Below are 26,053 nucleotides of genomic sequence, written 5' to 3' on the forward strand. Positions count from 1 at the left end.
AATTTTTTTATTTAACAGTTCTCAATCATTAAAAACTCATTCAAGCAAAACTGACAAACGTGGAACAACATGCCGTAAAAGACTTGATAAGTGAGTATACTTTTTTTTGTTTTTGTTTGTTTTTTCCAGTTTTAATGAAAATGTGTTTTGGAAACGTGATATTAATTTTTTCTACTTTAAAAAAATTTTTATTAAAGATCTTATAGATGTATCTACACATCTTGATGACAGACTCTGTCTGTCAGTCCATGTAAACTTGAGATTGCATGAATGCTTCTCATAAAATCGGTTCTGTATATCACTCTAAACACTTTTTCACACCTGAGCTTTATCTTTACAAATTTACTATCAAACTATGTATGGAGTACTGTTGTTATATTTGGGTTGGTGAATCTCTGTCCCATTCGGGGGCTATTGATAAGGTGCAGGAACGTATCTGTAATTTGATTGACCCCCCCTCCCCTTCCTCTACACACATACACTCTTTATTCTCTGCAACTTCTCTTTCACAGACATGATGTTGCTAATCTTAGTCTTTTTTGTAAATATTATTATGGTATATGTTCTTCAGAATTGCTTTGTTCTAGTTCGTTTGACTTGTTGGTCTAGTGGTCTGCATCAATTCACTGTTTTGACAACTCATTGTTATGCAGCTTCTTATTCCAGTAGCTTCTTTTCAAGAACTTCAAGCTTATGGAACTCCTTTATACTGACTGTTTTCCTCCTGTCTATAGCCTTGGCCTTTTCAAGACTAAGGTCAATAGACATTTCTTATCTGGTGATAACTATCTTTCATTCTTGCTAGCTCCTTACATCAAGTGGCTTCATGCCTTGTCTGGGGCAGTTTCTATTTTTAAAAAATCTTATTTCTTCTGCCTGTCATGTCATGCTTAAGTTTAAAATGGCATTCTTAGATACAGCTCAATATGTCATTCTGTCACATCTCAAGTGAAAAAATCATTTGCATTTCTAAATGCATAGACTGAATAGACACATCGTAATAATATTTCTTATTTTTCTAATATTATGTTCATGAATATGAAGTTTGAATTAAATAAATCAAAGACTTTCAAACTGCGGTACACAGACAAAAAAATGGTCCATAAAGAAATATAGTATGAACCAAAAACATTTCTTATAAAATTAATACTGCATTAGTTTATACAATTTTGAAAATAGGGACATTTAGTGTGCCTGTCATTACATTACATAATGTAGTTGACTGTAATGTCATGAACTAGACTTGTGAAACTAAAACAAAAGGTAAAAAGAATTAACAAAGACAAAGGGATATACATTATACAGAATTAAACAAATCAGATTTTCTCAGGCATTCTTTATTTTTTAATATTTTTCTTATGTTTTAATATGCAAAGGGAGGTAAATCATGATGGGACACTAAACCTTTCTGTTTTTAATAAAAACCATGAACATATAGTGTGTGTGTGTGTGTGTGTGTGTGTGTGTGTGTGTGTGTGTGTGTGTGTGTGTGTGTGTGTGTGTGATTACATTACATAATGTAGTTGACTGTAATGTCATGAACTAGACTTGTGAAACTAAAACACAAGGTAAAAAGAATTAACAAAGACAAAGAGATATACATTATACAGAATTAAACAAATCAGATTTTCTCAGGCATTCTTTATTTTTTAATATTTTTATGTTTTAATATGCAAAGGGAGGTAAATCGTGATGAGACACTAAACCTTTCTGTTTTAGTAAAAACCATGAACATAGAGTCTGTGTGTGTGTGTGTGTGTGTGTGTGTGTGTGTGTGCGCGCATAATAAGAAGGGAATGAGGGGGTGTTCATTTTGTTTACTACTACTATAGTATGTTTTCATCTAGTAAGTAGAAGATATAGTCCTTGAACAGTTCATAGGTGTGTACATGTAATGATATATCTACTGGATTCTCCCAACTCTAGCTGGTGGCAGTCAACACTGTTTAGTGATTTAAATCAGTGCAGGGTCTCTTTTCTTGCATGACATGGCACTACAGTTACCCTGATATTATACAACTGTTGATAGGGCAAGTGTTCTTAGTGGTACTAAAAGATTAGGACTCTTGTACTACCAGTCTGAAACAGCAGCCAGACAAGCTGTCAAACCTGTATTCTCAGCCTGTCAGAAATAAAGCAGCCAAACTAATTATATGACAAAAAATCTTCCACAAGTTGTCTAAATAGAGGGAAAGAGAGATGGCGTTCATTGTCAGGAAACAAAACAAATATTTTTTAGGTCCATATTCAAATTATATGTAATCTTTATGGCTGAAAGTTGCAATCAAAGCGTATCTAATATGACTTTGATGCTCAGTAGCAGCAGTAATTGTTACGCCTGGTTGTGCTAGCTGGCATGAAAAGTAAAACTAAGTAAAAAAAGAATATAAGTATTAAAACTAACTAAAATGTATAAAATCTTATATTATATAATATGAGAAATATAGTATTTAAAATCATAAAAGGGGGATAGAAGCCGTTTGTTAAAATTCAAATACTTCAGATTTTTATGAAATTTTGACAATAGGTTATCAATTAATAAATATTCCAAAAGTTTCAGTTTCTTTGGAGTATTTTAAACAGTTTTTAAAGATCATAAGATTGGCACAATCTTCAATTTGAAAATCCGAACATTTCAGATTTGCATTGAATAGTCATTAAAAGTTCCCTTAATTTTAATTTCTTCTTAAGTTTAATCTTGAAATTTTAGACAATTTTTAGAATCAAAATCATTTAATGGATTTTGATGAAAATTGGAATAATAATTTTTAAATATAGAGTTTAGTATCGTTTTTTATCTTCTTTAAGGGACATAAAAGTGATGCAAAACATTTCTGTTTGGGGAATTAATTTTACCCATCCTGAGATGGATAAGTAACATTGCACCTGGCCAGTACTAATCTGAGTGACTATTTGTGAATTTCAGATGCCATATGTACTCTTCGCTTATCTTGGCATTGTTTTCAGTCAGTCTTGGGCCTCTCCTTGCTACTGGACCCAAACAGTACCAATTTAAGAGAGGTGTGATTAGGCATTGCGCAACCCTTGCCTCACAATTACATGTGCAACTACCCTTATAAATGTGTCCATTGTCTCTTTAGATTGAATGAAGGCATTGCATTGGGACAGATATTGTTCTAATTTTCTATAAATATGTCTTTATTATCTATCCTATACAGATTAATTTTTGCATGCTTCACATTGATATTGTTAATATACACCATCTTCTAACTTTTAAAAAGTAATAACTGATTTGTTTTTTTCTGTTTGTTTTTATTATATTCCACAGGCATTTTACTGAGTCAAAGTCAAAACAAGATGTATCATTTGACCTTGGGATGCATGAAATAGTAAATGATGATAGCTTGGATTTTGATGGGTAAGAAATTAAATGATGGAGGCTGGTATATAAATGTTGCATGAAGCCTAAAATTTATAAATTTTTCTGAACTTAATATTTTTACAATATTGTTGCAGATCGATCCCTTCTAAATTATATATCAAATATATTCAACCTTTATACAACAAATAAGAGATATTTATTTATTTATTTATTTTTAATAGATATAAAATTGTCACTTCCCACAGTTCTCTACTTGTATAATAATCATGTTCAGTTTTGCTTTTTTTGGGAGGGAAATTGATTAACTCTTCCTGCAACTTAAAACTTGAGCTTATTGATTGATAAAAATAGAAAATTATTCCACATTATCCAACAGATACTTTCGACATAATATGTCAAAATAGTTATTAAACAACTTGTCAGTCTAATATCTACATTTTTCGAAATTTCAACCAGTAGTTTATCAAGCTGATCTTTAGACATATACATGAGGTTTGAATTTTGAAAAAATTACACCCTCAGATGAATTAATTTTGCCAATAATAACTGGTACAATTCAAGAGTCACATTTGCACATAATGACGTTATCAAAACAGATGAACAGTATAGATGCTGAAATTAAAAATGGCTGGTTATTTTCTTTTTCAAAACAAAAATATCTTTATAAATAGGATTTAAAAAACTATTGCAAAATAAGAAATGATACATGTTCCCATGTGGAAATTCTATAGCAAACCCCACTCTCCCCAATGGTTTACTTCTACTTGTGCAGCTGCCATTGTTCAAAGGCAGCATTTAACCGACATAAGTCCAGTACACACAGACAAAAGTTTATAGAAGCTAGAAATAATTGTAAGAAAGAAATAGCAACAGCTAAGAGAGAGTACACTGAAACCACCAGAAAACACATCAAAACACAGAAATTAGGAACCCGTGATTTCTGAAAAATCTACAACAGTGTAGTAAATAATAGGCAATCAACAATTCTCCCACTATCCAACAATCATGAGGTTGTTTGCTCAGCAACCGAGAAGGCTAAGTAACTTTCTAGCACGGAAGAGAGAACCCAACTTCCTCACAGAGGCCCTGGCAATGCTCTCATTGTATCTGTTCCAACTCATATTCCCTGTGGATGTTTGCCAGTCAGTTTGCTTCAAACTCTACATTGGACCCAGCAAACCACTCAATCCCCAATTTTTCTTTGCAGACAGATGCCACACTAGAAGATCTGAAAATCACCCCTTTTCAGGTGCATGATATCATAAAAACCAAGACACTTCAAAAGCATGTGGACCCAATCTCATCCTGGCTTTGCTATTAAAAATTGCTCCGCTGAGGTTGCTCCAATCCTCTCCAAATTTTACAACAAATGCCTAAATGAATCTTGATTTCCTGCCTGCTGGAAAACTGCTTCTGTGGTACCAGTTTACAAAAATTCTTGTGAAAGAACTGACCCATTAAATTATTGTCTCATTAGCCTCCTCCAGGTTTTTGCCAAAATATTTGAGTCCATAAATAACCAAGCTCTAGTCTATCACCTCACAGTTTCTAAACTTCTGATTGACCAACAATATAGATTTAGGCAAGCCCATTCTACAGATATCCTAACTGTAATCTCTGAACGTATATACCATATACTGGACAATGCAGGGGCGGGTAGAACAGTAGTCCTAGATATATCTAAGGCTTTTGACAGGGTTTGGCATGATGGTCTTCTGGAAAATCAGATCTTACGGTTTCACTGAAGGAATACTTAACATAATTAATTCCTTCTTAAATAAGAGAAGAATCCAGATTGCCCTCGACGGTCCTACATCTAAACAATATTATATAAATGTGGGTGTACCTCAGGGGTCTAACCTTGGACCTTTATTATTCCTAATATTCATAAATGACCTCCCTGATAAAATTGTCTCTGAGATGGGTATATTTACTGATGACACCACACTATAACAGGCACAAGGGGAAAACAAATGAACATATATCTAAGGAAATGGCAGAAACACTAGAAGAAGATCTCCAATCTGTGGTTGAATAGGGACAAAAATGGATGGTCACATTCAATGCTGCCAAGAGTAAGCTTGTTTCCTTTAATAATTACAAGAAACCTTCTCAACCACCAATAACTATGGCTAAAGATACATTACCTAAAAGTACTTCTTTCAAACTCCTCACCTTAACATCCACAGGGAATATGAGTTGGAACAGATACAATGAGAGCATTGCCAGGGCCTCTGCGAGGAAGTTGGGTTCTCTCTTCCCTACTAGGCCACCATTCACCCATGTATGGAGTATTGTTGTCACATTTGGGCTGGTGCATTCACTCCACTTTCACTCCTTGACAGGGTTCAAAAGAGAGTCGTCAACCTGATAGGTCCTGAACTGTCATGTAGGCTTCAGCCTCTATCACATCAATGAAATGTTGCATCCCTCTACCTGTTTTACAAGTATTTTAATCATGGATGCTCTGACTAACTACAAACCCTTGTACCTCCCCCCCCCGCCCCCTACAAAGCAACAAAATCCCATGCCTACACAGTAGAGATCCCTAGATGTAAGAACGTCTTCTACTATAATAGTTTTTTTCCCCAGAACTGTTAGACTTTGGAACACCCTTCCGGTTTCTTGTTTCCCCAACTACACTGGCATGCAGAAGTTCAAGTGTAATGTGAACAGACATCTTGCTGCTCAACACATAGCAACCCTACAACTTATTGCCCCGATAGTAGCCCCTTACATCAAAGTAGCACTGTGCCTTGTTAGGGGTGAAAATGGAATAAAAATAAAAAATAATATATACAATTCATAGGATTTTTTTTTTTTATTTGACTGCCACAAAACAATGATTCAATTTGTACAAAGAGAACTCTGCTTTATTTATCTAATATATAAACGGCTATATGTCTGTCTGTCTGGCTGTCTCCATATTTTCATGCTCTATCTCCTCCAAAACTAAAAGTTATTAAACATCTTGTACATTCATTTTAGTTAATTTTTATTCAGTTTATATGCATACCATGTTAGTACAATGGTAACTTCACCAGCTTTGAATGCTACAGTTTCAATTCTAGCTAATGGCACCAAAATACTTTTTTTTTACTTTTGAAATCATAATTCTAATATAGTATATATGAAATCTGGACAAATTAAAATACCATATTTAAGCGTATTTTACGCGAGGGCAAAGCTAGTATAAAGATATTCTTAGATGTTCCTTTTTTTTTTTTTTTTTTTTTTTTTGTTTCATAAAGATTATTATTTTCTTTAGGTATTTCCTGTTTTACAAACAATTTGTCGAAGAAGTTAAACATCAATCACCCAACAAAGAAACTGTGGAAAACATTGACCTTGCAGGGAAAGTTTCCAAAATGTGGTCCATTCTACCAACAGAAGAAAAGAACATGTTAATTGCTATGGCTGCTTCCGAGAAAAAAAAATCACAAGATTTAAAACTTACTGATTATCTCAGAAAAATAGATGTTCAGAAAGTGTTTGATATAGATGATATAGATGATGGTAAGTATGAAAACACTTTAATACTTTTATCAACCTCATAACTCTTGTTTCCCTTATTTTGTCCTTTAGTTCTCACATTCCATGAGAGGTTTCTGACAAAGAGTGAAAAATTGTTGTTTTTAGGTTGGAATCCGTCTATCTAATACTAATCATTGGTTAATTTTTGATCTTGAGGTAGTATTTTTGTTTTAGTTGCTTAAATCAAATGGTTTCATGCCTTGTCTGGAGCAATTTCCATAAATATATATATAATTATAAAACTCAGATCAGCTTGCTTGGCTGTTTAAACCGTCCATTCGGTTTGTGACTTTCGGTTTCAAAAAATTTGTCTTCTTACTTATTTCATGGCCACCCAGTTTTAAGTCTGATATAAAAAGCCACTGCTGCTATTTAAAGCATACACAAGGTCATATTTTTCTGTTTTAACTTATTTTAACATGTTTCCCTTATAAATAAATGTAATTTAACATTGGCGAGTTAAAAAAAAAACTGATTTAAATATAAATATACAATATATAACTATCATCATATTATAACCATATGTACTGCTTTTAGTAGCGCTCTTGTGGATTCTGATGATTTATTTATTTTTTTCAGGACTTACTTAAAAAATATTTTCTCTTCAAAGAGGTAGAAATTTGGTTTTAGAAGTGCTTTTAGTATGGCCTCTTTAATTTTAATTAGTGCTTGTAGTAGTGTACTGGAGGCTTCCTGAGTTTTTTTTTTTTTTTTTCACTCGTCACTTAAAAAAATGTTTTCTCAAGACAATAAAAGACAATATAATCTCAAAATCACTTTTTATTTTGAACATTTTTCATCTTACCCTTTAAGGGCTAACGGGTAGACTAGTACTATTTAAAAAATAGTGTGGGTCATTAAATGAAAAAAACACCCTTTAAAAAGTCGTAAATAAATAAATAAAAAATAATGACGGGGGAAGGGGGTGCAGACCAAACTTTTCTCAAAATGAATAGTCGCAAAAAAATGGAAAACAAAATAATAATAATGGCGGGGGGTCTGAAGGAGCCAACGTCAAATTGGGGCTATAAATTGGTTCTGGAAATGGGGGATCCATTTACTAGAATGTTCTATACGAAACTAAAACACCTTCCAAATCTTTAAATATTGATTTCTTTTAATTTTTATTTTAATCTGGTAGCTTAGTGTCTAATAATCTGCAGAAATAGCCGAAAATAAACAAAAAGGGAAAAATTGTAAGTGGGGGTGCTGATTATTCAAGTGCACTTACATATTTTTTTAAAATATTTTCTTTACCCAAGTTGTGCGTGGTTAAAACTAGAACTTGATTTTTAAAAAAAAACTGTGTTTTTAATGTCCAAAATTATTTATATTTGTATTTTTCATTGCAAGTTGAAATTGTTTTCAAACAAATAAAAAACAAAGCAAATATGTTTTTCTAATTAAAAAAAAACTACTTGATCAATTTAGATATTTAAAAAAAATATTTGGGTTTCGACCTAACCAAGCATAGTTTACCTCCTAAAAAGAAATCAAAATCTACTTTCTGGGCTAATACATTTCAGCGGCCTTTAAAGATAATATGAAAGAAGGAATTTTTTTTTAAAATAATTCAAATTTAACATTTTAGCTTGGGGATCACTTTCCTATATAAATCCCTATATATACAAAATGAACTCATTTTTTCCCTCTGATATTGACCTTAATAGGATTGAAAATCAAGACATTTTATGCAAATATAATATGCACAAACTGCAGCACATTATCTGAGGTGTGTTATAGGCCTATTACCTCTACACTTCCTCGATAATCGTGAATTCCTATATTTTTTCTGGTGAGAGTTCACGGGCAAAATCGATTAAAATCAATGGAAGTTGTAAAATCTTTTCTCTCTATTAAATTCCTCCTACCCCCGCTACCACTTACACCGTTGCGGATCTGTTCACAAGGGACAGTATGAAGAACATCAGTTTGGGTTCGTAGTTGCCTAAAAAAAAATGGAATGGCATTTTAACGTTCCTTTTTGTTCTATGTTTTCTACTGGGTGAAACGCACTATTGGATTTAAGCGAATCGAAGGTTTATTTATGCCATTTTTTATTTCGCTTTATTTCGTTTTGTAGTTGACTAAAAAAACTTGAAGGGAATTTCGCTTTATTTCGTTTTGTAGTTGATTAAAAAAACTGGAATGGATTGGGTGAAACGCACAATTGGATTTAAGCGAATTGAAGGGTTATTTATGCCATTCCGAGGTTATATCAACCAAAACGTTGTGAAAATCACACTCAAGATGAGAACAGTAGTCCGATGAATAATAATACAAATAACCAATCCTCATCTCAAAAATTCAGAAGCATCAGTAGTTTCACTATATTCAGATAGATCAGATTGTGCACTGACATGAGCATTCTCATGACAGTTTGCTGAGCCTTACTACGTCCATGTTAATTCATGACGAATTGGATGTGGGTGTTTTGTTTGTGATACTATCACTAGAAGATTGTTGTGTAGGGCCAATGGACACCCTCTATCTGGTTTGGTTTTTCAACAGTGTCTCTCGCCACTTCACCATGATTGAGGAATTCTATCTACTCTCTGTATGATCACCCGTCAAAATATCAGAGAGAAACTAAGAGGTGCTACACCTTGGCCAAAGGTGATTTGGAATTTTACAAGGCAGTGTCATTCGTCTTCCTTGAGATATTATCCGTACCTGTTTATCTTATGGCAGTAGTATTTCTTTCAATGTAAATACTAACATAGCTTGTTATTTTATGAAAACACTTTGTGCTAGTCTGTCAAAATTTCCATTTTCATTATGCTATTTACTAGCTGAAGTGTACGGGATAATATTTGTAACTCAAATATCAAAAATTATATCTCTTGTATCACTTTCTAATTTTATCAAAGAAAGTATCAATTGTTATATAATTTTTCCTTGCCATCTCTTGACAACTACCGTGCACTCAGTATTGCTAGATGAATTGTTAAACTGAAGAAATTCTGTGTCAGAGAAACAAAAACTTTGGAAGATCTCATAGACTCATACCACCTCACAATTTGGATTTATCCCTAACCAATTGCTGTGATCAGCTTATCAAGTATTCTGATCACTAAAGGTGGCTTATAAGCGGATGTTATTTACTTTGTACCACACAAAAGGTTTATATAGCAAAATTCTCTGCAGTGGATGATATAATAAACATCTGCACAATTATTAACCATCTCACTAACAACAATCCTGAACACCTTTTTAATCTTCATGTATCTAAGATGTGTATACATGCCTACAAAGTCAGAAAACAGCACAGTCCTCATGATTTTTGGAAAGATTATGAACAAACTTTAACAGGAAGACTTTTCTTTTACTGATTACCAGCTAGTCAGTGTTGAGAAGAGAGAGATGAGCAAAGCTAATGCAAAGCTAGGCCAAAAAAAAATATATCTGTAAATATGTTTTCATATCCAAATTAAAACTACTAGCTTTGCATTAGCCTTGCTTTGCTCTCTTTCTGGCTAGCTGGTAGTCAGTAAAAAAAAGTCTTCCCATTAAAAGTTGTTTGTAGACAAAATGTTTACAGTGAAATGTTTTTTTAAAAGCCAGTTTTGTTATTTTTGTCAATGTGACAATGATAACCACAACAAGTGAAATATATATTTTGGGGGCTTTTTAATAACTTTATTTAATTGCAAACATTTTATCTACAGACAAATTTTAACAGGAAGACTTTTCTTTTACTGACTACCAGCTAGCCAGTATTGGGAAGAGAGCCAGAGAGAGAAAGAGAGCAAGAGAGAGAGAGAGTGCAAAGCAAAGCTAAAAGAAAGTAGTTTTAGCCTGAATATGAAAACATCTTTACATATTTTTACATTGTAAAGAAGATTCCATGTTTGGATGTTGTAACTATTAAAACACCATGGTTCTCAAAATTTGGCAAAACTATACTTTATATCTCCTTCTATACACATGCACAGGTGTATATCATGACCCATACACTATACATTTTCCTGATAACTGTACATTATCCTATGCACTTCACATGTACTTTTGATGAGTTGTAGTGCACCTAAGCAGTGTATACAACATTATTCTTTTTTATTTATTATGATTCATGTCTTAAGAATGCAAAATATATGTTTTTCTTATTTAGAAAGAGATTACAGCCATCTAAATATCAGTTAACTGGACCATCTGGAGGATAGAAAAACACAAAGAAACAAAGTAATTTGGTAAATTAGTATTTGCAATGAATTTTCCACAAACATACAATGTAAAACTTTATGTTTGAGGTTCAATTCTCACCAAGTCTGCTCTTATACAGTCCACAAAAATTATTATTGAGTTGCTTTCTAATTAATTAAACTATAACTAATTCCTTTAATTCATGTGCACATGCATTGTTGGGGTGGTGCTCTAATTTGTAATATTCTAAATGACTACTCATCTCATAGCATTTTACTTAAAATGAGTTATATTTTTCTATTTTTTTTTTCAGCACATCTTTTTAACACTAATGATGATGAGATATCACAAGTTGTGCCAAATAAATATCCTGCAGCAAGTGCCACCTGCTCATCTTCAGATTTTGGAGCAACTGATCCTTCCTTTTCGCAATACATTGTACCAGACATTGATTCCAATACAACATCAAATCCTGATCAGTATTTTTGGACAGATTCCAGTCCTTCAATCAACTTAACATTTCAAATGGATAGTGCTGGAGGAATTTCTGTGAGTAGATCTCAAATATATTTGCAACAAAGCTAAGTTGTATGAATGTTTCTTATAAAAATTCATTGTAAAATCTTTTTTTTTGTATTTTATCCATATACTAATTTATCTGCACAGTTTAAAAACAAATGACAACACTGTCTTATTCTAAGTCACTGCATAACTCTTTGTTCATATAGATAAAGCTAATTTCAACTAAACTTTCAGAAATTCCTGAAATTCTTGTTGAAGATTTTTTAAACAATATTTGGTCAAGATTTTTTTCTTCCCCAAAAATGAAAATGTTGTCAGTATATGTCATGGTACTATAGCCTCCATTCAGTCTTGAGAGACAATGGATACCTTCTGTAAGGATAGCTGTGCATTAATTGTGAAGCAAGGATTGTGCAATCTCCAACTACACATCTCCTGAATCAACACTGCTTGATTCCAAAGTCCGAGATGACTGGAAATAACGCTGAAATAAGCTGAGAGCAGATACAGCACCCAGTATTCCCAAATGGTTACTCATTTAGTACTGACCAGACTCAACATTGCTTAATGGTGCAACACTTTTATTTTATGATCAACGATTAACTCATGATATATGATGATAAATGCTTGTACTTATCTAGATCAAACTGCCTACAATGTCTGGTGGTCATTTGCCAGAGCTGCCAGGTGCATGACTATAGTCAATATTATATGCTTATTCATAATTTGCATACAGAGAAAAACAACTGTAGGAGAAATGAGGATTGCAGTTAAAAACAAGCGTACAACACATCAAGAGATAGTTAAAAGTAAATTATTAGTAGAAGGTGCTGAAGAAATTATTGCTATTTATTTGCTTCTCCACAAAAATGTGACACAAGATCGTTTTTAATATGGGAGGAAACCAGCTCCCTCAAAAAGGGACATTCTGAAAGTAGACAAAAATAAAAATTGCCTTAGTGTAGAAGGGTTTCTCCTACATTGACTAAGGACAAATTAACTTAAGTGGAGCATCAGAACAGATACTACACTGTGATCTTCTTTAAAATTTTACAAAAATGTTTTGCAATAAAAATATTTATCTTCATAAAAATGTTTCATAACAAAATCCTCTAAAAAAATAATGATTATACATGAGGTCAAAAAGGGTGGTGTGGGAAAGGGGATCGTCAACTTTGTCTATTCCCTAAACTAGTTTCATTCACCACAATACTGCATTCACTCTCTGGACTTAAGCTATCTTTTAAAAAAAAATGCGTGTTTATTGTTTTTGTTTTTTATTAAATTAACTTTATTTTCAAATATTTTTTCTATACATATAACCACAATGTACATATGAAGAATCCAATAAAAATAATGATTGACAAATCAGAGTAGGTAATTGTAGAATTCCTGAAAAAGGTAAATTTGGGCCTACAATGACATTTCAAAAACAACATATATTTTTGAAATGTTGAAGCTTACATGGTTTCTAAGCTTGACCTTACTATGAGGGTGACAAAAAAGTTTTTGCCATTTTTAACTTTTAAATTCAGATGAACATATCTCGGCTCAACGAAAAATTTGTTGATCGAAATCAGTAGCATCAGAATCAACATATTTTTGCGAACGCAAAACAAGTTTATTTATGCCAGTAACGTAAAAATCTTGCGTTCTAGTGGTGATTAAGTTACTGAAGGCCCTTTTTTATATCGTTTAGGTTTTTGAAGCGTTTCTCGTGTGGAAACTTGTTAAGATGCTTGATAAAGTGATAGTCAGTAGGTCAGAGAGAGGTCTGGGGAGAATGGCAGAAGAGACAGAGTTTCATAGTCCAATTTGTTCAACTTCTGCAGAGTCAGTTTAGTGACATGTGGTCGGGCATTCTCGTTGAGGAGAATTGGGCCTTTTCTGTTGACTAATGCTGGGTGTTGTTGTTGAAGTTTCTGATGCATTTCATACATTTGTTGACATTATTGTAATGGTTTCACCTGCATTCAGACAATTGTAATGGATGAGACTGGTCACAGACCACCAAACTGTCACCATTACCTTCTTTTGGTTAAACTCTGGTTTCGGGAAATGTTGTGGAGCTTCATTGGCATCTAACCACTGAGTTGAGCATCACCAGCTGTCATAAAGAACCCACTTTTAATCCCAAGTTCCAACCTGGTCAAGAAACGAGTCGTTCTTGTTGCATAAAAGAAAGGAAGATGACACTTCATAACAGCATTTTTTTTGGTTGTCGTTCAGTTCATGAGGTACCCATTTATCAAATTTTTTGTCTTTCCACTCTCTCTCAAATAGTTGGAAATCATCGTATACGTTACGTCTAATTCAAAAGCAAGTTCTCAAACAGTTATGCATGGATTAGCTTTGACTAAGGCTCTTAATTGATCGTTGTCAACATCAGATGGCCAATCACTGTACTCATCATCTTCAAGATTCTCATCACCGCCACAAAATTTTTTAAACCACCATTGTGCTATGCATTCAGTAGTGGTTCCTGGACTTCATTGATATCGTGAGCTATTTAAACAGCTTTTTAATCTAGCTTGAATTGAAATTAGAAAATTGTGCGAATTTGCTTTTTTCCCATCTTGTATTTAACCTTCTAAAAAGAAGACATAATTGTTTTAAAATGATTGTAATTTAAACGATTAGAGAGAGTGAAAAATGCTCTTTAAAGTGATATATAAAGTAACGGTATTATAGCAAAAACTTATTTAAAAATACATCATTTGAAATCAAAATTAAAAATTCCGCAAGAACCTTCTTGTCAACCTAATTCCTCAACCTAATTCACTCACATAGCCTATACCTAAAGAAAGGGACAAACAATACGGATCTTGCCCTGCAAGATTATTTGCTGGCATGTTAAAGTATATTGCAGAATGTAAAGCAGATGTTAAACCAAATATGATGATGATCAATGGGGCTGTGTCTTTATGCCAATAGCTCTTGACATATTAAAGGCTTTTCATAGTGTTGTCTGGCACAAACTTGCTAGCCATGAAATATCTGGCACTGTCCTTAATCATTAAATTTATTTTGCATTAAATTTGATTGTATTAAAATAGAGAGATTGAGTAACTGACTTTTTTATTTTTATTTTTTCTAAATTATTTCATTTTACAGATGTAATATAAACCAAACTACTTACTTTAAATTTAGCTACTGGCATTTTGGTTCTTGTTCAGAATTTCCAAATATTAAAAATAAAGAAAAACTTGTATGGTGTACATACCCATGACATAACAAAAATATCATATTCCAAAAATCACATAAATTAATGAAGTAGTTTTACTTTTAAATAGGAAAATTAAATTTTATGAGTAACTGAGGAGCGATTGTCTCATGTCAACATTTTGAAAACAATGTCAAGAATCAAAGGGAGATAACTCAATAATAATACTTCAAAATTGTGAGATTTTTGTGTTAATACTTATGATTTCCCATTAATCACTTAAAATGATTTTCTTTATAAAAGTAAAACTACTTGATCAATTTACATGATTTTTAGAATATATTTTCATTTTGTCCCGAGTATGTACATCATATAGATTTTTCTTTATTTTTGTTTTTTAATATAGGGATAATTCTGGACAGGAATTGACATTTTTTTTTATATGGCTGCAATATTATGATGCTTAGGTTATGTTTGAAGTCACTGTCTATAAAAAATAAAAAAAGATTTGTATCATAATTCTCAAAAACATAGTTTCTTAATTAAACCCTGATTAAGTGATTTTGTTTTGAATTTATTGATTTAATTTAAACAAAAACTCTTTTATCTGTCAATCAAAGTGATTTGGGAGTTTTATCTTTCAGTTGATTTGGGAACAATTGTTTTTCATAAAGCCAATTAAAAAAAAACACGGGAAAAATAAAGACAACAGATTATTGTTCTTACACCATCTCCAGCTTGTAAGGATCTATGGCACAGTGGAAAAATTCAGTTGTAAAGGTGATATTCTTCTGAGGGTTGAAGGTTCAATCCTCAGTGTGAGCAACCAAAAATACAATTGTGAATTACTTAGGATCTCTACTCAGTCATGGTTGACAAAACGAGAACATTCTACCCCTGTGAATTAAATAAAGGATTCCATTCGAAATTCTGCACAGATTCTCAAGTTTGACAAAAAGAGTCATAAATTTGACAAGGTACATCTAACAGAAGCTCAGAGATTACATTGAAACAGTGTAAGAATGATACTCAAAATTAGAACACTAGTTCGAAGAATACAAAAAAACTTAATAATCAATCCTTATCTCAAAAATTCAGAAATGTAGTTCCAAAAATTTGTTTCAGTATGATGTTAGTGATGAGATGATTCCAATATTTTTCTTGATTTTGATACAGCTACCGATTCTGTTCTAAATTCATGATTCCGATTTTTTAAAAATATCTAAATATTCAGCTATAGAGTTGTTGTTGTTTTTTTTTTTTAATTTTTGGATTATGGTTAAACTCCATGTGCTTAAATATATGCATATATTTTTGCAAACAAAACTACACCTGTCAGGGGTGTGTAATCTATAGATTTTAATTGGTAGTTTAAAATCAATAAATATTTATTATTTTATTGTTAATACTACTGGAAAATTAAGTTAAAAAAGTTAAACAAATCATTTTAGGCATCAGAACATGGGCACAATTTTTTTCAATTCCGAACAATTCTGATTTTTATGATTCCCAATTTCAATTCCAATTAATCATTCCCACACCAATATATATACATATTGTCTCCTGATGAAGTCTTTCTAGGCTGAAACAGTAGATTTATTGTTATGATATTATGACTAATGGTGATTTTGTTTATCTAAACTAAATAAAATATATATACATTTCATGTTCATCTAAACTAAATAATATATATATATATATATATATATATATATATATATATATACATATATATATATATACTAGCAAAAGTAGTATCCATCGTTGACTGGGTTCAAAAACAGTCTGCAGAAAATGAACTCTGATTTATTAAAGTATGATAGGTTATGAAAAGGAAGGGTTGTAAAGAGATAGCTTCGAATTTGGGGGTATAAAAACCAAAGAAAAATATGATGAAAGTAAAAATAAAATAGATAAACCCCATAATTTATTATACCATACCTGTTCACACTGAAGCACTTATCATAATATTCTATGGATCTATATTAAAAAACCTTGTTAAACTTTGTGACATATTTCCATTCTATGGAGGTCAGGTGCGAACGAACACCCCATAATTTTATTATACCATATTTCTTCAAACTGAAACATAATTATCAAAGTATACTTACGCAGATAGATATGAAAAGTCTTTATTAAAGTTTGTGCCTATTTCCATTCTATAGAGGCCAGGCGCGAACGCAGACCCCACAATTTTATTATACCATCCCCATTTAAGTTAAAACATACTTATCAAAGTATTATTATGTACATCTATATCAAAAACCCTTGTAAACGTTTTTTTTTAATTTTTTATTTCCATACTTTGTGGACCAGGTGCGTACGCAGACCCCACAATTTTAATGAATCATCATTATGCCAGATCAAACATACCCATTCCTGTGTCTCAGTATATCTTCTATCATTATATGTGATCAGTTTTCTATAATAGTCAACCATATAGGAGCCTATTCGTGACCAGACACACACACAGACGTTCAACTTTATATATATGTGTGTGTGTGTGTGTGTGTGTGTGTGTGTGTGTGTGTGTGTGTGTGTGTGTGTGTGTGCATATTACAAAGTATTGTGTCTTATTCATTTTTATTATTGTTATCTTTTTGTTTGTTTCAGTATGAGATTAATAATATGGCAACTGCTGAAAATATGGAATTTGATGTTTCTACCATAAAATCTGAATGTGATGACAAACCGATTGAAACAATTTGGAATGATATTGAGATCCACCCTGGTAAATCTTTCCAAGCATAGATACAGCAACTGAAAATATATTGTGACATTATGCAAACAATTTTGATATATTTTAGATGGATATCTTTGTACTCACGATTTTTCCCTTTTTTTCCCCCCAACTTGGTTGATACTAAAGTACAATACTTATTGTACATAATTCATTGAACACAAATTGCTATTTTATCCAATAATTTCCCAACAGTATAAGTACATAAGTAAACATAATAGATATGATTGGATTTAATCTTGGTTTTCTTATTGCATGATTTGTGTCCTCAACCATTTTGCAACTTCTTACTGATGAATATTTACTCATTTTATAAGCTTCAATCACTACACAGTAATCTTTATAATGGTTTCTAAATTGATAATGACAAAATAAATTTACGAATCTAAATCATATGTTACTAATGACTGATACCTTAACAATGAGTCATTACATCATGTTAAAGTATATGATATAATATCTTTAAAAAAATAATTTTTTTCTAGTGGAATGATCAAAGATCACTCTGCTAGAATAAAATTATAACTTATTAGCCATACCGTCTTGTCATTGCCCGGGAATATTTACCTTGTGTTTACTTTTTTTTTTTTTTAAGTATGTTGGATACACTCTACAGACCATTAACAGATCTTAAATGATTGCTCAGTTTAATGATCAGTTTAAATTTAAGGGTAGACTTATTTTATCTCTACACGTTTGGATATAATTTACAGCCTATTTAACAGTAAATAATCAAAGCAAGTTAACATATAATTATCTGAATTAAATGAAATGGAAATAATTGTTTGGTTAATGTACTGGTTATAATTTAAGGGGGGGGGGCTAAACTCTACATCATCAGATAAACTCCATAAACCGTATTACGTGGAGCAAGAAAACTTAAATATCTTGTAAAGAATTAGATTTCAAAGCATTAGAAATCAAGAGGGTAATATTAGGGCACAGAAATGAAATAAAAGCGGATGTATTATATGTCCGTAAATATGAAATCTGTTATCTATGAGGTTAAATTGGTTTTTCACTTGCATTAGTGAGCTAAATAATAAATACTATAGCTAAAATAGAAATGTATGTAAAAACAAAAGCGAAGCACAAGATAGAAGGAAATAACCTGTCAAAGATATAAGTAAAATTAAAAACAATACTTATCATGTATTATTATACGATTAGATTAAATCTCAGATCATGCCTATATTATTATTATTATTATTATTATTATTATTATTATTATTATTATTTGTACTCACTAGGAGTTCTCACACAGGTCATTATCAGAGATTACTCACTGATAATTAACCAATGATGTTCCCTGGAATCTGGGTGACAATAAGTCTCTGCTTTCGATAAGCTTTGCAAATGTTTTTGCATTATCGTAACAGCTGCTTACCATTAACTTCTCGCTCACAATGACCATTGGTCTTCACTGGGATTTTGGTAACAACTAGCCTCCCCAAGGTCCTAGTCCTTTTCACACTCATCCAATGGAGATCTGTTCAGTACTTTCTCTCCTCAGTCTTTCTATCTTCCTTGACTTCTCACAACTATTTAGTGTGGCACAAGTCTAAGCTGACACTATCATATTTTTTTAGAGAGGGAGATAGTTAACTTAGAATTTTGCAGTTTCAATTTTCTTTGTTCCATGTGGTATTACTCTATTTTTTTGTTTTACTTCTGTTGCAGTTTTCATATAACTGGTTAACGTTTGTAGCTCATGTGGATTAGGTTCCACATTCAAGGATTTTCCTTAAGATTTCAGCTGTTTTCAGCATTAATATCTATTGTATAATCTCAGTCTTCCACTTGATTCCAATGTGCTTATTATTCCTTTTTCGACATCTTTTTCAACAATCTTGTGAATTAAACTTTTTTTTGCAGACATTTACACTATCAATACAATATCAATATGAAGATTAAATTCTGTTAAATACTCTATCTGATAGTTCCAAAAATATTTCCTTAATTTCTTTTATTTTTACGATTATTTATGAATTTATCTTAAAATTATGTTCTTAATATGATCTGGCAACTTGCTCTAAAAATATATTACTCTATTAGAAATATTCATCTAATATTATAAACAAAAATTTATTTCACTTTGTTAATAAATGTACTTTTTGGAAATCAGCCTTGATAATCTTCTCGGTTGAAGAGAAATATTTAAAAAAAAATAAATAAATAAAATGTCCACCATTGCCATAAATGCTATTAATTATTTTTAAAGTTTTACTTAAGTCACTTGTTCTTCTTTTTAGTAAAATCAATCTAGTCTAAGTGAAAATTGAATATTATCCATCATTATAATGTATTTAGATTCTAGACAAACTTTCCACAGATGATCTGGTAATCTCTTATTTTAATTTGGACCGGTTTCCTTTATGTTTATAGTATGTTTTCACACGCTAATAATGGAAAAGATTAAACCTGTACTAGTAACAGTAATAACATAATGTATTGATCACCATATGATAGAAATCTGGAATTTCTATTTTTGGGGTAATTGCGCCAAATCCGGGGGTAATTGCGCCAGCTAAAAAAAAAAAGTGTTCTTTATATACGTGGTTGCCAAAAGAGCACTTTTAGTTAATTGACAAAATTACCCCAGACTTGGTGCAATTACCCCAAAGTATGGTAATGTTCTTTAATATTTATATTTGACTAGCAGAGCTACCCAGCATTGCCTAGGGCCATATAAAAGCTAAATAGATGTTAAATTGTGTTAAATTTTATCACCTCACCTTCTTAGAAAAGAAATTCTATTTTTTTTAATGTGAGAAGTGAAAAATTAAAACTCAATAACTCTATTGAAGGCACTAAATAAGATTAAGGAGTCCTCCAGAGCACATCTAAAACTAAGTTTCTTCTCCCCTTTCCTTGTAAAGAAATGACAAATAGTTAAGAAATGATAAATGGTTAAGAAATGATAAATGATAGCATCTTTCAATTTGAAAAAATGATGACTCATTTCCTGAGCTGTATTAATATAATACATGATAACATTCAAAATCGTGTTTGATAACATTAAATGATACAAATGGCCATTTGATCCCCAAAGAATAAATCTTCTTTTTTTTTTCTAAATTTTAGATATTATTTTTCTGGGTTTAGGCGGATTAAAACTTTGTAGAGGTTTGTTGTGTATTTTTTGAAGTTTTAGTTGGATATACAGACATACAAGCACACAGACAACTATCATTTATGTATTGATCAATCTGGGACTTCTGTTTAGTAATGTTTTTAATATTTATCTAATATATAAACGTCTATATGTCTGTCTGCTGGTCTGTCTCCATATATTCAAACTCTATCTTCTCTGGAACTAAAAGTCGCAGTGCGCGCTATAGGCTGCAAATGAAGGGATTTTTTTACGGGCTGTTCTTTTATGGGTCTTTAGCCGGTTAAAATTGTTTTTAAGGAGTCAAAATTGAAAAAAAGTTCCAGTGTACTCTATTTGGAATCAGGGTGTAGTATCTGTGTTCTTCATATACAAAAGATAGATATAAAATAATAATGACCAATACATTTTGATAGAAGGTCATCTCATCAGTTTGGTACTGAGCTCGATGAGCATTCAAGTGGCTCTTAATGTCACATTCATACATTTAGTGTTTCCTGCAAGTATGGCATATAAGACTCTTCAATAATTGTAAAATGTGCCCAATCCTTGTGTAGGTATTTATTTGCTTCCCCACAAAAGCAAAATGTGACACAAGGTCGTTTTTGAATGTGGAGAAAAACCAGCTCCTCAAAAAGGGGCACTCTGGAAGTAGGCAAAAATAAAAATTGCTTTAGTATAGAAAGGTTTCCCTTACATTGACTAAGGACAAATTAATTAAGTGTAGCATCAGAACAAATACTACACTCTGATCCTGGCCTGTGTACTGTCAAACGTCTTTTCTTTTCAATTACTGTCCTGGATACTTTCTTACAAAACTAATCTTGCTGATTTTTGAGGAATGAAATTATAATCAGTTTGAGACTGTTTTCAGTCATATGATATTAAATGACCTGTAATTTCCAGCAGAAAACTTTTTTCTATCTTAAAAAAAAAGGCATACTTTGGATGTCTTTCATGTAGTATTGAGTTTCTGTATTTCTTGAAAGCTTATTTCAGAATAGAATGAATATCTCTTTCTTGTTAAAAAGTTTTAAGAACCACAAAAAAATTTTTCCTCCAATAAATTTTCTGCCAATTATTTTAATGATGCTTAGCAGCATCCTCATAGATGATTGTCATGTCATCACATGTCTCCACTCTGATGCCTTTCTTGTTTGTGATTTTGTACAACAGCTGCAGATCTACATGACTTATAACAGCACAAATAACAAAATGAAATCTGTTTTCTTTGTACGATCATATAATGCCATTTCATTTCAAAATTGTTTTTAAAAACCTTATTATACATTATGCACATTGCCTCACCATGTCTTTGAGAAATATTTTTAGTGGTTGTTCTTTTGTGGATCTTCAGATGATTTACATGGGCAAAGTATATGTTGACAGAATTCACTCATTCAACTTTTGATGTCCACAATTTCCACCGTTCTGAAATAAATGCTTGGATGATCATGTTTCTGATGATATTCTTTGAAAGTTCCACAACTGTCTTTTATACTCAGCTCTACTTACAGCTATCTCTTCCTAGTTGTCTATATCATCAGAACTTATTCCTAATGTTTTCCTTATATTTCTTTTCTGTCTTATGTTAAAGATACTTTCCTGGATGTATAGTTCACTATAAAATAGTGCCTTCAGGAGTTTATCATCATTCATAAAAATCACATGTCTAACTCGGTACAATTGATAAGCTGTTATAAGAGACTTAGTCCTCAGACATTCTGCCTTAATAAGAATCTTAGTGTCAATAGCTGTTCTCTGTCACTAGATGTTGAATATGTGTCTGCTGAAAACACTCAAGCAATTTCATATGTTTGCCAAAAACGTCTGGGTTCTAGAGGAGTACAAAATAACAGTTAAAATATGTAATTCCTGCTTTGAATGTTTTATTTCAAACGTGGCACAGAACTGTAAAACTGTTAAATAAATGACATGGATATTTGTTTGATGTACCTATTCTATTATTTATTATAAACTAAATTATTTAATTGAAACCTAACTTATTTTAATGTCATAAATAATAGCGAATTTATTTTTTACATTATAAACAAAACCTTACTTGTTTTTATATTATAAACAAAACTTAATTTATTTTAATATTATGAATAAAATCTAATTTATCTTAATATTATAAACAAAATTTAACTTATTTTAATATTGTAAATAAAGTCTAACTTATTTGAACATTATAAACACCACCTAACTTATTTTAATATTATAAACAAAACCTAAATTATTTTAATGTCATAAATGAAATGATCTGAATGAATGTCATGAATGAAACGTAACTTATTTGAACATAAAAAACTAATTTATATTGATATCGTAAACAAAATATAACCTATTTGAATGTCATAAACAAAATCTAACTTATTCTAATATGAACAAAATGTAACATTTTTATATCAAAAACAAAATTTAACTTATTTAAATGTTATAAACGAAACTTCCTTATATATATTAAATAAAACATTATTTAACATTCTAAACAAAACATAACTTATTTGAAAATATTAATAAAACAAAACTATTTGAATGTCATAAATGAAATCTAATTTATTTTAATATTATAAAGAATACCTAATTTATTGTTCTGTTATAATATAACAAAACTTAACTTATTTGAATGTCATAAACAAAATCTAATTTATTTGTACATTATAAAAAAAATCTAACTTATTTTTATATCATAAACAAAATCTAACTTATTTGAATGTCATAAACGAAACGTAAATTATTTAAATATTTTAAACAAAAGCTAAATTATTTTAATATTATGACAAAAGCCTAACTATTTTAATATTAGAAACAAAATTTAACTTATTTTATAATTATAATAAAACCTTAACTTATTTTAATATTATAAACAAAACTTTATTTAAATATGAACAAAACTTAAATCATTTTGATATTATAAACAATACCTAATTTATTTTAATATTATGAACAGAACATATTTATTTTTATATTATTAACAAAACTTAATTTATTTCAATTTTATTAACAAAACTTAATTTGTTTAAATATTATAAACTCAACTTAATTTATTTTAATATTATAAATAAAATTTAACAAAACTTAAATTATGTTAATATAACAAACAAAACTTAATTTATTTTTAATTTCTAATTCCTGTAAATATTATAAACAAAACTTGTTTTAATATTGTAAACAAAACTGAACTTATTTTAATAATATAAACATAACTTAATTTATTTTATATTATAAACAAAACTTAATTTATGTTGTTATTATTATAAAGAAGACTTAACTTATTTTTATATTATAAACAAAACTTTATTCATTTACATATTATAAAAAAAACTAACTTATTTTTTAATTATAAACGAAACTTTGTTTATATTAATGCCATAAATAAAACCCTATTTTATTTGAGTGTTTTAATTGAAACCTTACTTATTTTAAAATAATGGACGAAAGTTCACTTATTTTAATATCAGACTAAACAAAACTGATTTTAATATTATGAACACAGCATTATTTATTTTAATATTGTAAACAAACTTTAATTTATTTTAATATTATAAATAATATTCAACTAATTTAAATATTATAAACAAAACTAAACTTATTTTTATATTATAAACAAAACTTATAATATAATAAATTAAACCCTATTTTATTTGAATGTCAAAAATAAACCTTACTTATTTAAACATCATTAACAAAACCTAATTATTTTTAATATCAGACAAAACCTATTTTTTATATTATAAACAAAATCTAACATATTTTAATATTATAAACAAAACTTATTTTAATATTATAAACAAAATTTAACTTATTTCAACATTATAAACAAAACTTAAATTTACTTTAACATGATAAACAAAACTTAATTTATGTAAATATTATGAACAAAACTTAACTTATTTTTATATCATACGCAAAACTTATTTTAATCATATAAACAAAACTTAACTTATTTTATTATTATAAACAATACTTAACATTTTTAATATCACAAACAAAACATGACAAAACTTAATTAATTTATTTTAATATTATAAACAAAGCTTAATTTATTTTAATATTATTATCAAAACTATTTTTTATGTTATAAATAAAATTTATTTTTATATTATAAACAAAACCTTATTTATTTTTATATTGTAAACAAAACTTAATTTATTTTTATGTTATAAACAAAATTTAATTAATTTTAATATTATAAACAAAACTTAATTAATTTTAATATTATAAACAAACTTTACTTATTTTAATATTATAAACAAAACGATTTTTTAATATTATAAACAATCCTTAACTTGTTTTAATATTTTAAACAAAATTTAACCTATTTAAATATTATAAACAAAACTTATGGCTATATCATAAACAAAACTTATTTTTATATTATAAACAAGTTTTAACTTATTTTTATATTATAAACATGTCTTATTTTATATTATAAACAAGACTTAACTTATTTTAAACTTTATTTTTATATTATGAACAAAATCTAGCTTATTTTATTATTAGAAACAAAACTTAATTCATATTAATGTCATAAAACCTTTTATATGAGTGCCTTAAATGAGATCTTATTTATTTGAACATTATTGACAAAACCAAATCCATTTTCAGATCAGACAAAACCTTATATATTTTAATATTATAAAAAAATTCAATTATTTTAATATTGTAAATATAACTTATTTTAATATTAAAAACAAAACTTATTTTAATATTAAAAACAAAACTTATTTTAATATTATAAACAAAACTTATTTTAATATTATAAACAAAACTTATTTTAATATTATAAACAAAACGTATTTTAATATTAAAAACAAAACTTATTTTAATATTAAAAACAAAACTTATTTTAATATTATAAACAAAACTTATTTTAATATTATAAACAAAACATATTTTAATATTATAAACAAAACTTATTTTAATATTATAAACAAAACATATTTTAATATTATAAACAAAACTTACTTATTTTAATATTATAAGCCAAGCATAACTTTTTTAATTCATCTTATTTAATATTATAAACAAAGCTTTACTTATTTTTATATTATAAACAATTTATTTTAATATTATGAACAAAACTTTATTCAATTTGATATTATAAACAAAACTTAATTTATTTAATATTATAAAAAAATTAATTTAATTTAATATTATAAACAAACCTTTCTTATGTTAATGTCATAAATTAAACCCTATTTAATTTAAATGCCTTAAATGAAACCATACTTGTTTGAATATCATTAACAAAATCTAATTAATTTTAATATCAGACAAAACCTATTTTAATATTGTAAATACAACTTTACTTATTTGAATATTATAAAATAAACTTAACTATTTAAATATTATAAACCAAATTTAATTATATATTATAAAAAACTTAACTTATTTGAATAATGTAAACAAAACTTATTTTATATGATAAACAAAACTTAATTTATGTTATTATCATAAAGAAGACTTCACTTATTTTTATATTATAAACAA

At 29.4% G+C, this 26,053-nt stretch overlaps 1 protein-coding gene across 1 annotated transcript in view; it reads left to right on the forward strand.

Annotated features, from left to right (window-relative positions):
• Positions 1-17,456, forward strand: part of LOC145303486 (uncharacterized) — a 57,451-nt gene extending 39,995 nt beyond the window's left edge. Inside the window, exons 9-13 of the mRNA XM_080144897.1 lie at positions 19-90; positions 3,290-3,379; positions 6,612-6,859; positions 11,334-11,569; positions 17,319-17,456. Of these exons, the coding sequence (XP_080001023.1) occupies positions 19-90; positions 3,290-3,379; positions 6,612-6,859; positions 11,334-11,569; positions 17,319-17,456 (784 nt within the window). The remainder of the gene's footprint in view (positions 1-18; positions 91-3,289; positions 3,380-6,611; positions 6,860-11,333; positions 11,570-17,318) is intronic.
• Positions 17,457-26,053: the final 8,597 nt, after the last annotated feature.

Source organism: Euprymna scolopes, chromosome 2 (assembly GCF_053919585.1).
Source record: "Euprymna scolopes isolate OS-2025 chromosome 2, ASM5391958v1, whole genome shotgun sequence".
NCBI classification, from domain to species: domain Eukaryota; kingdom Metazoa; phylum Mollusca; class Cephalopoda; order Sepiida; family Sepiolidae; genus Euprymna; species Euprymna scolopes.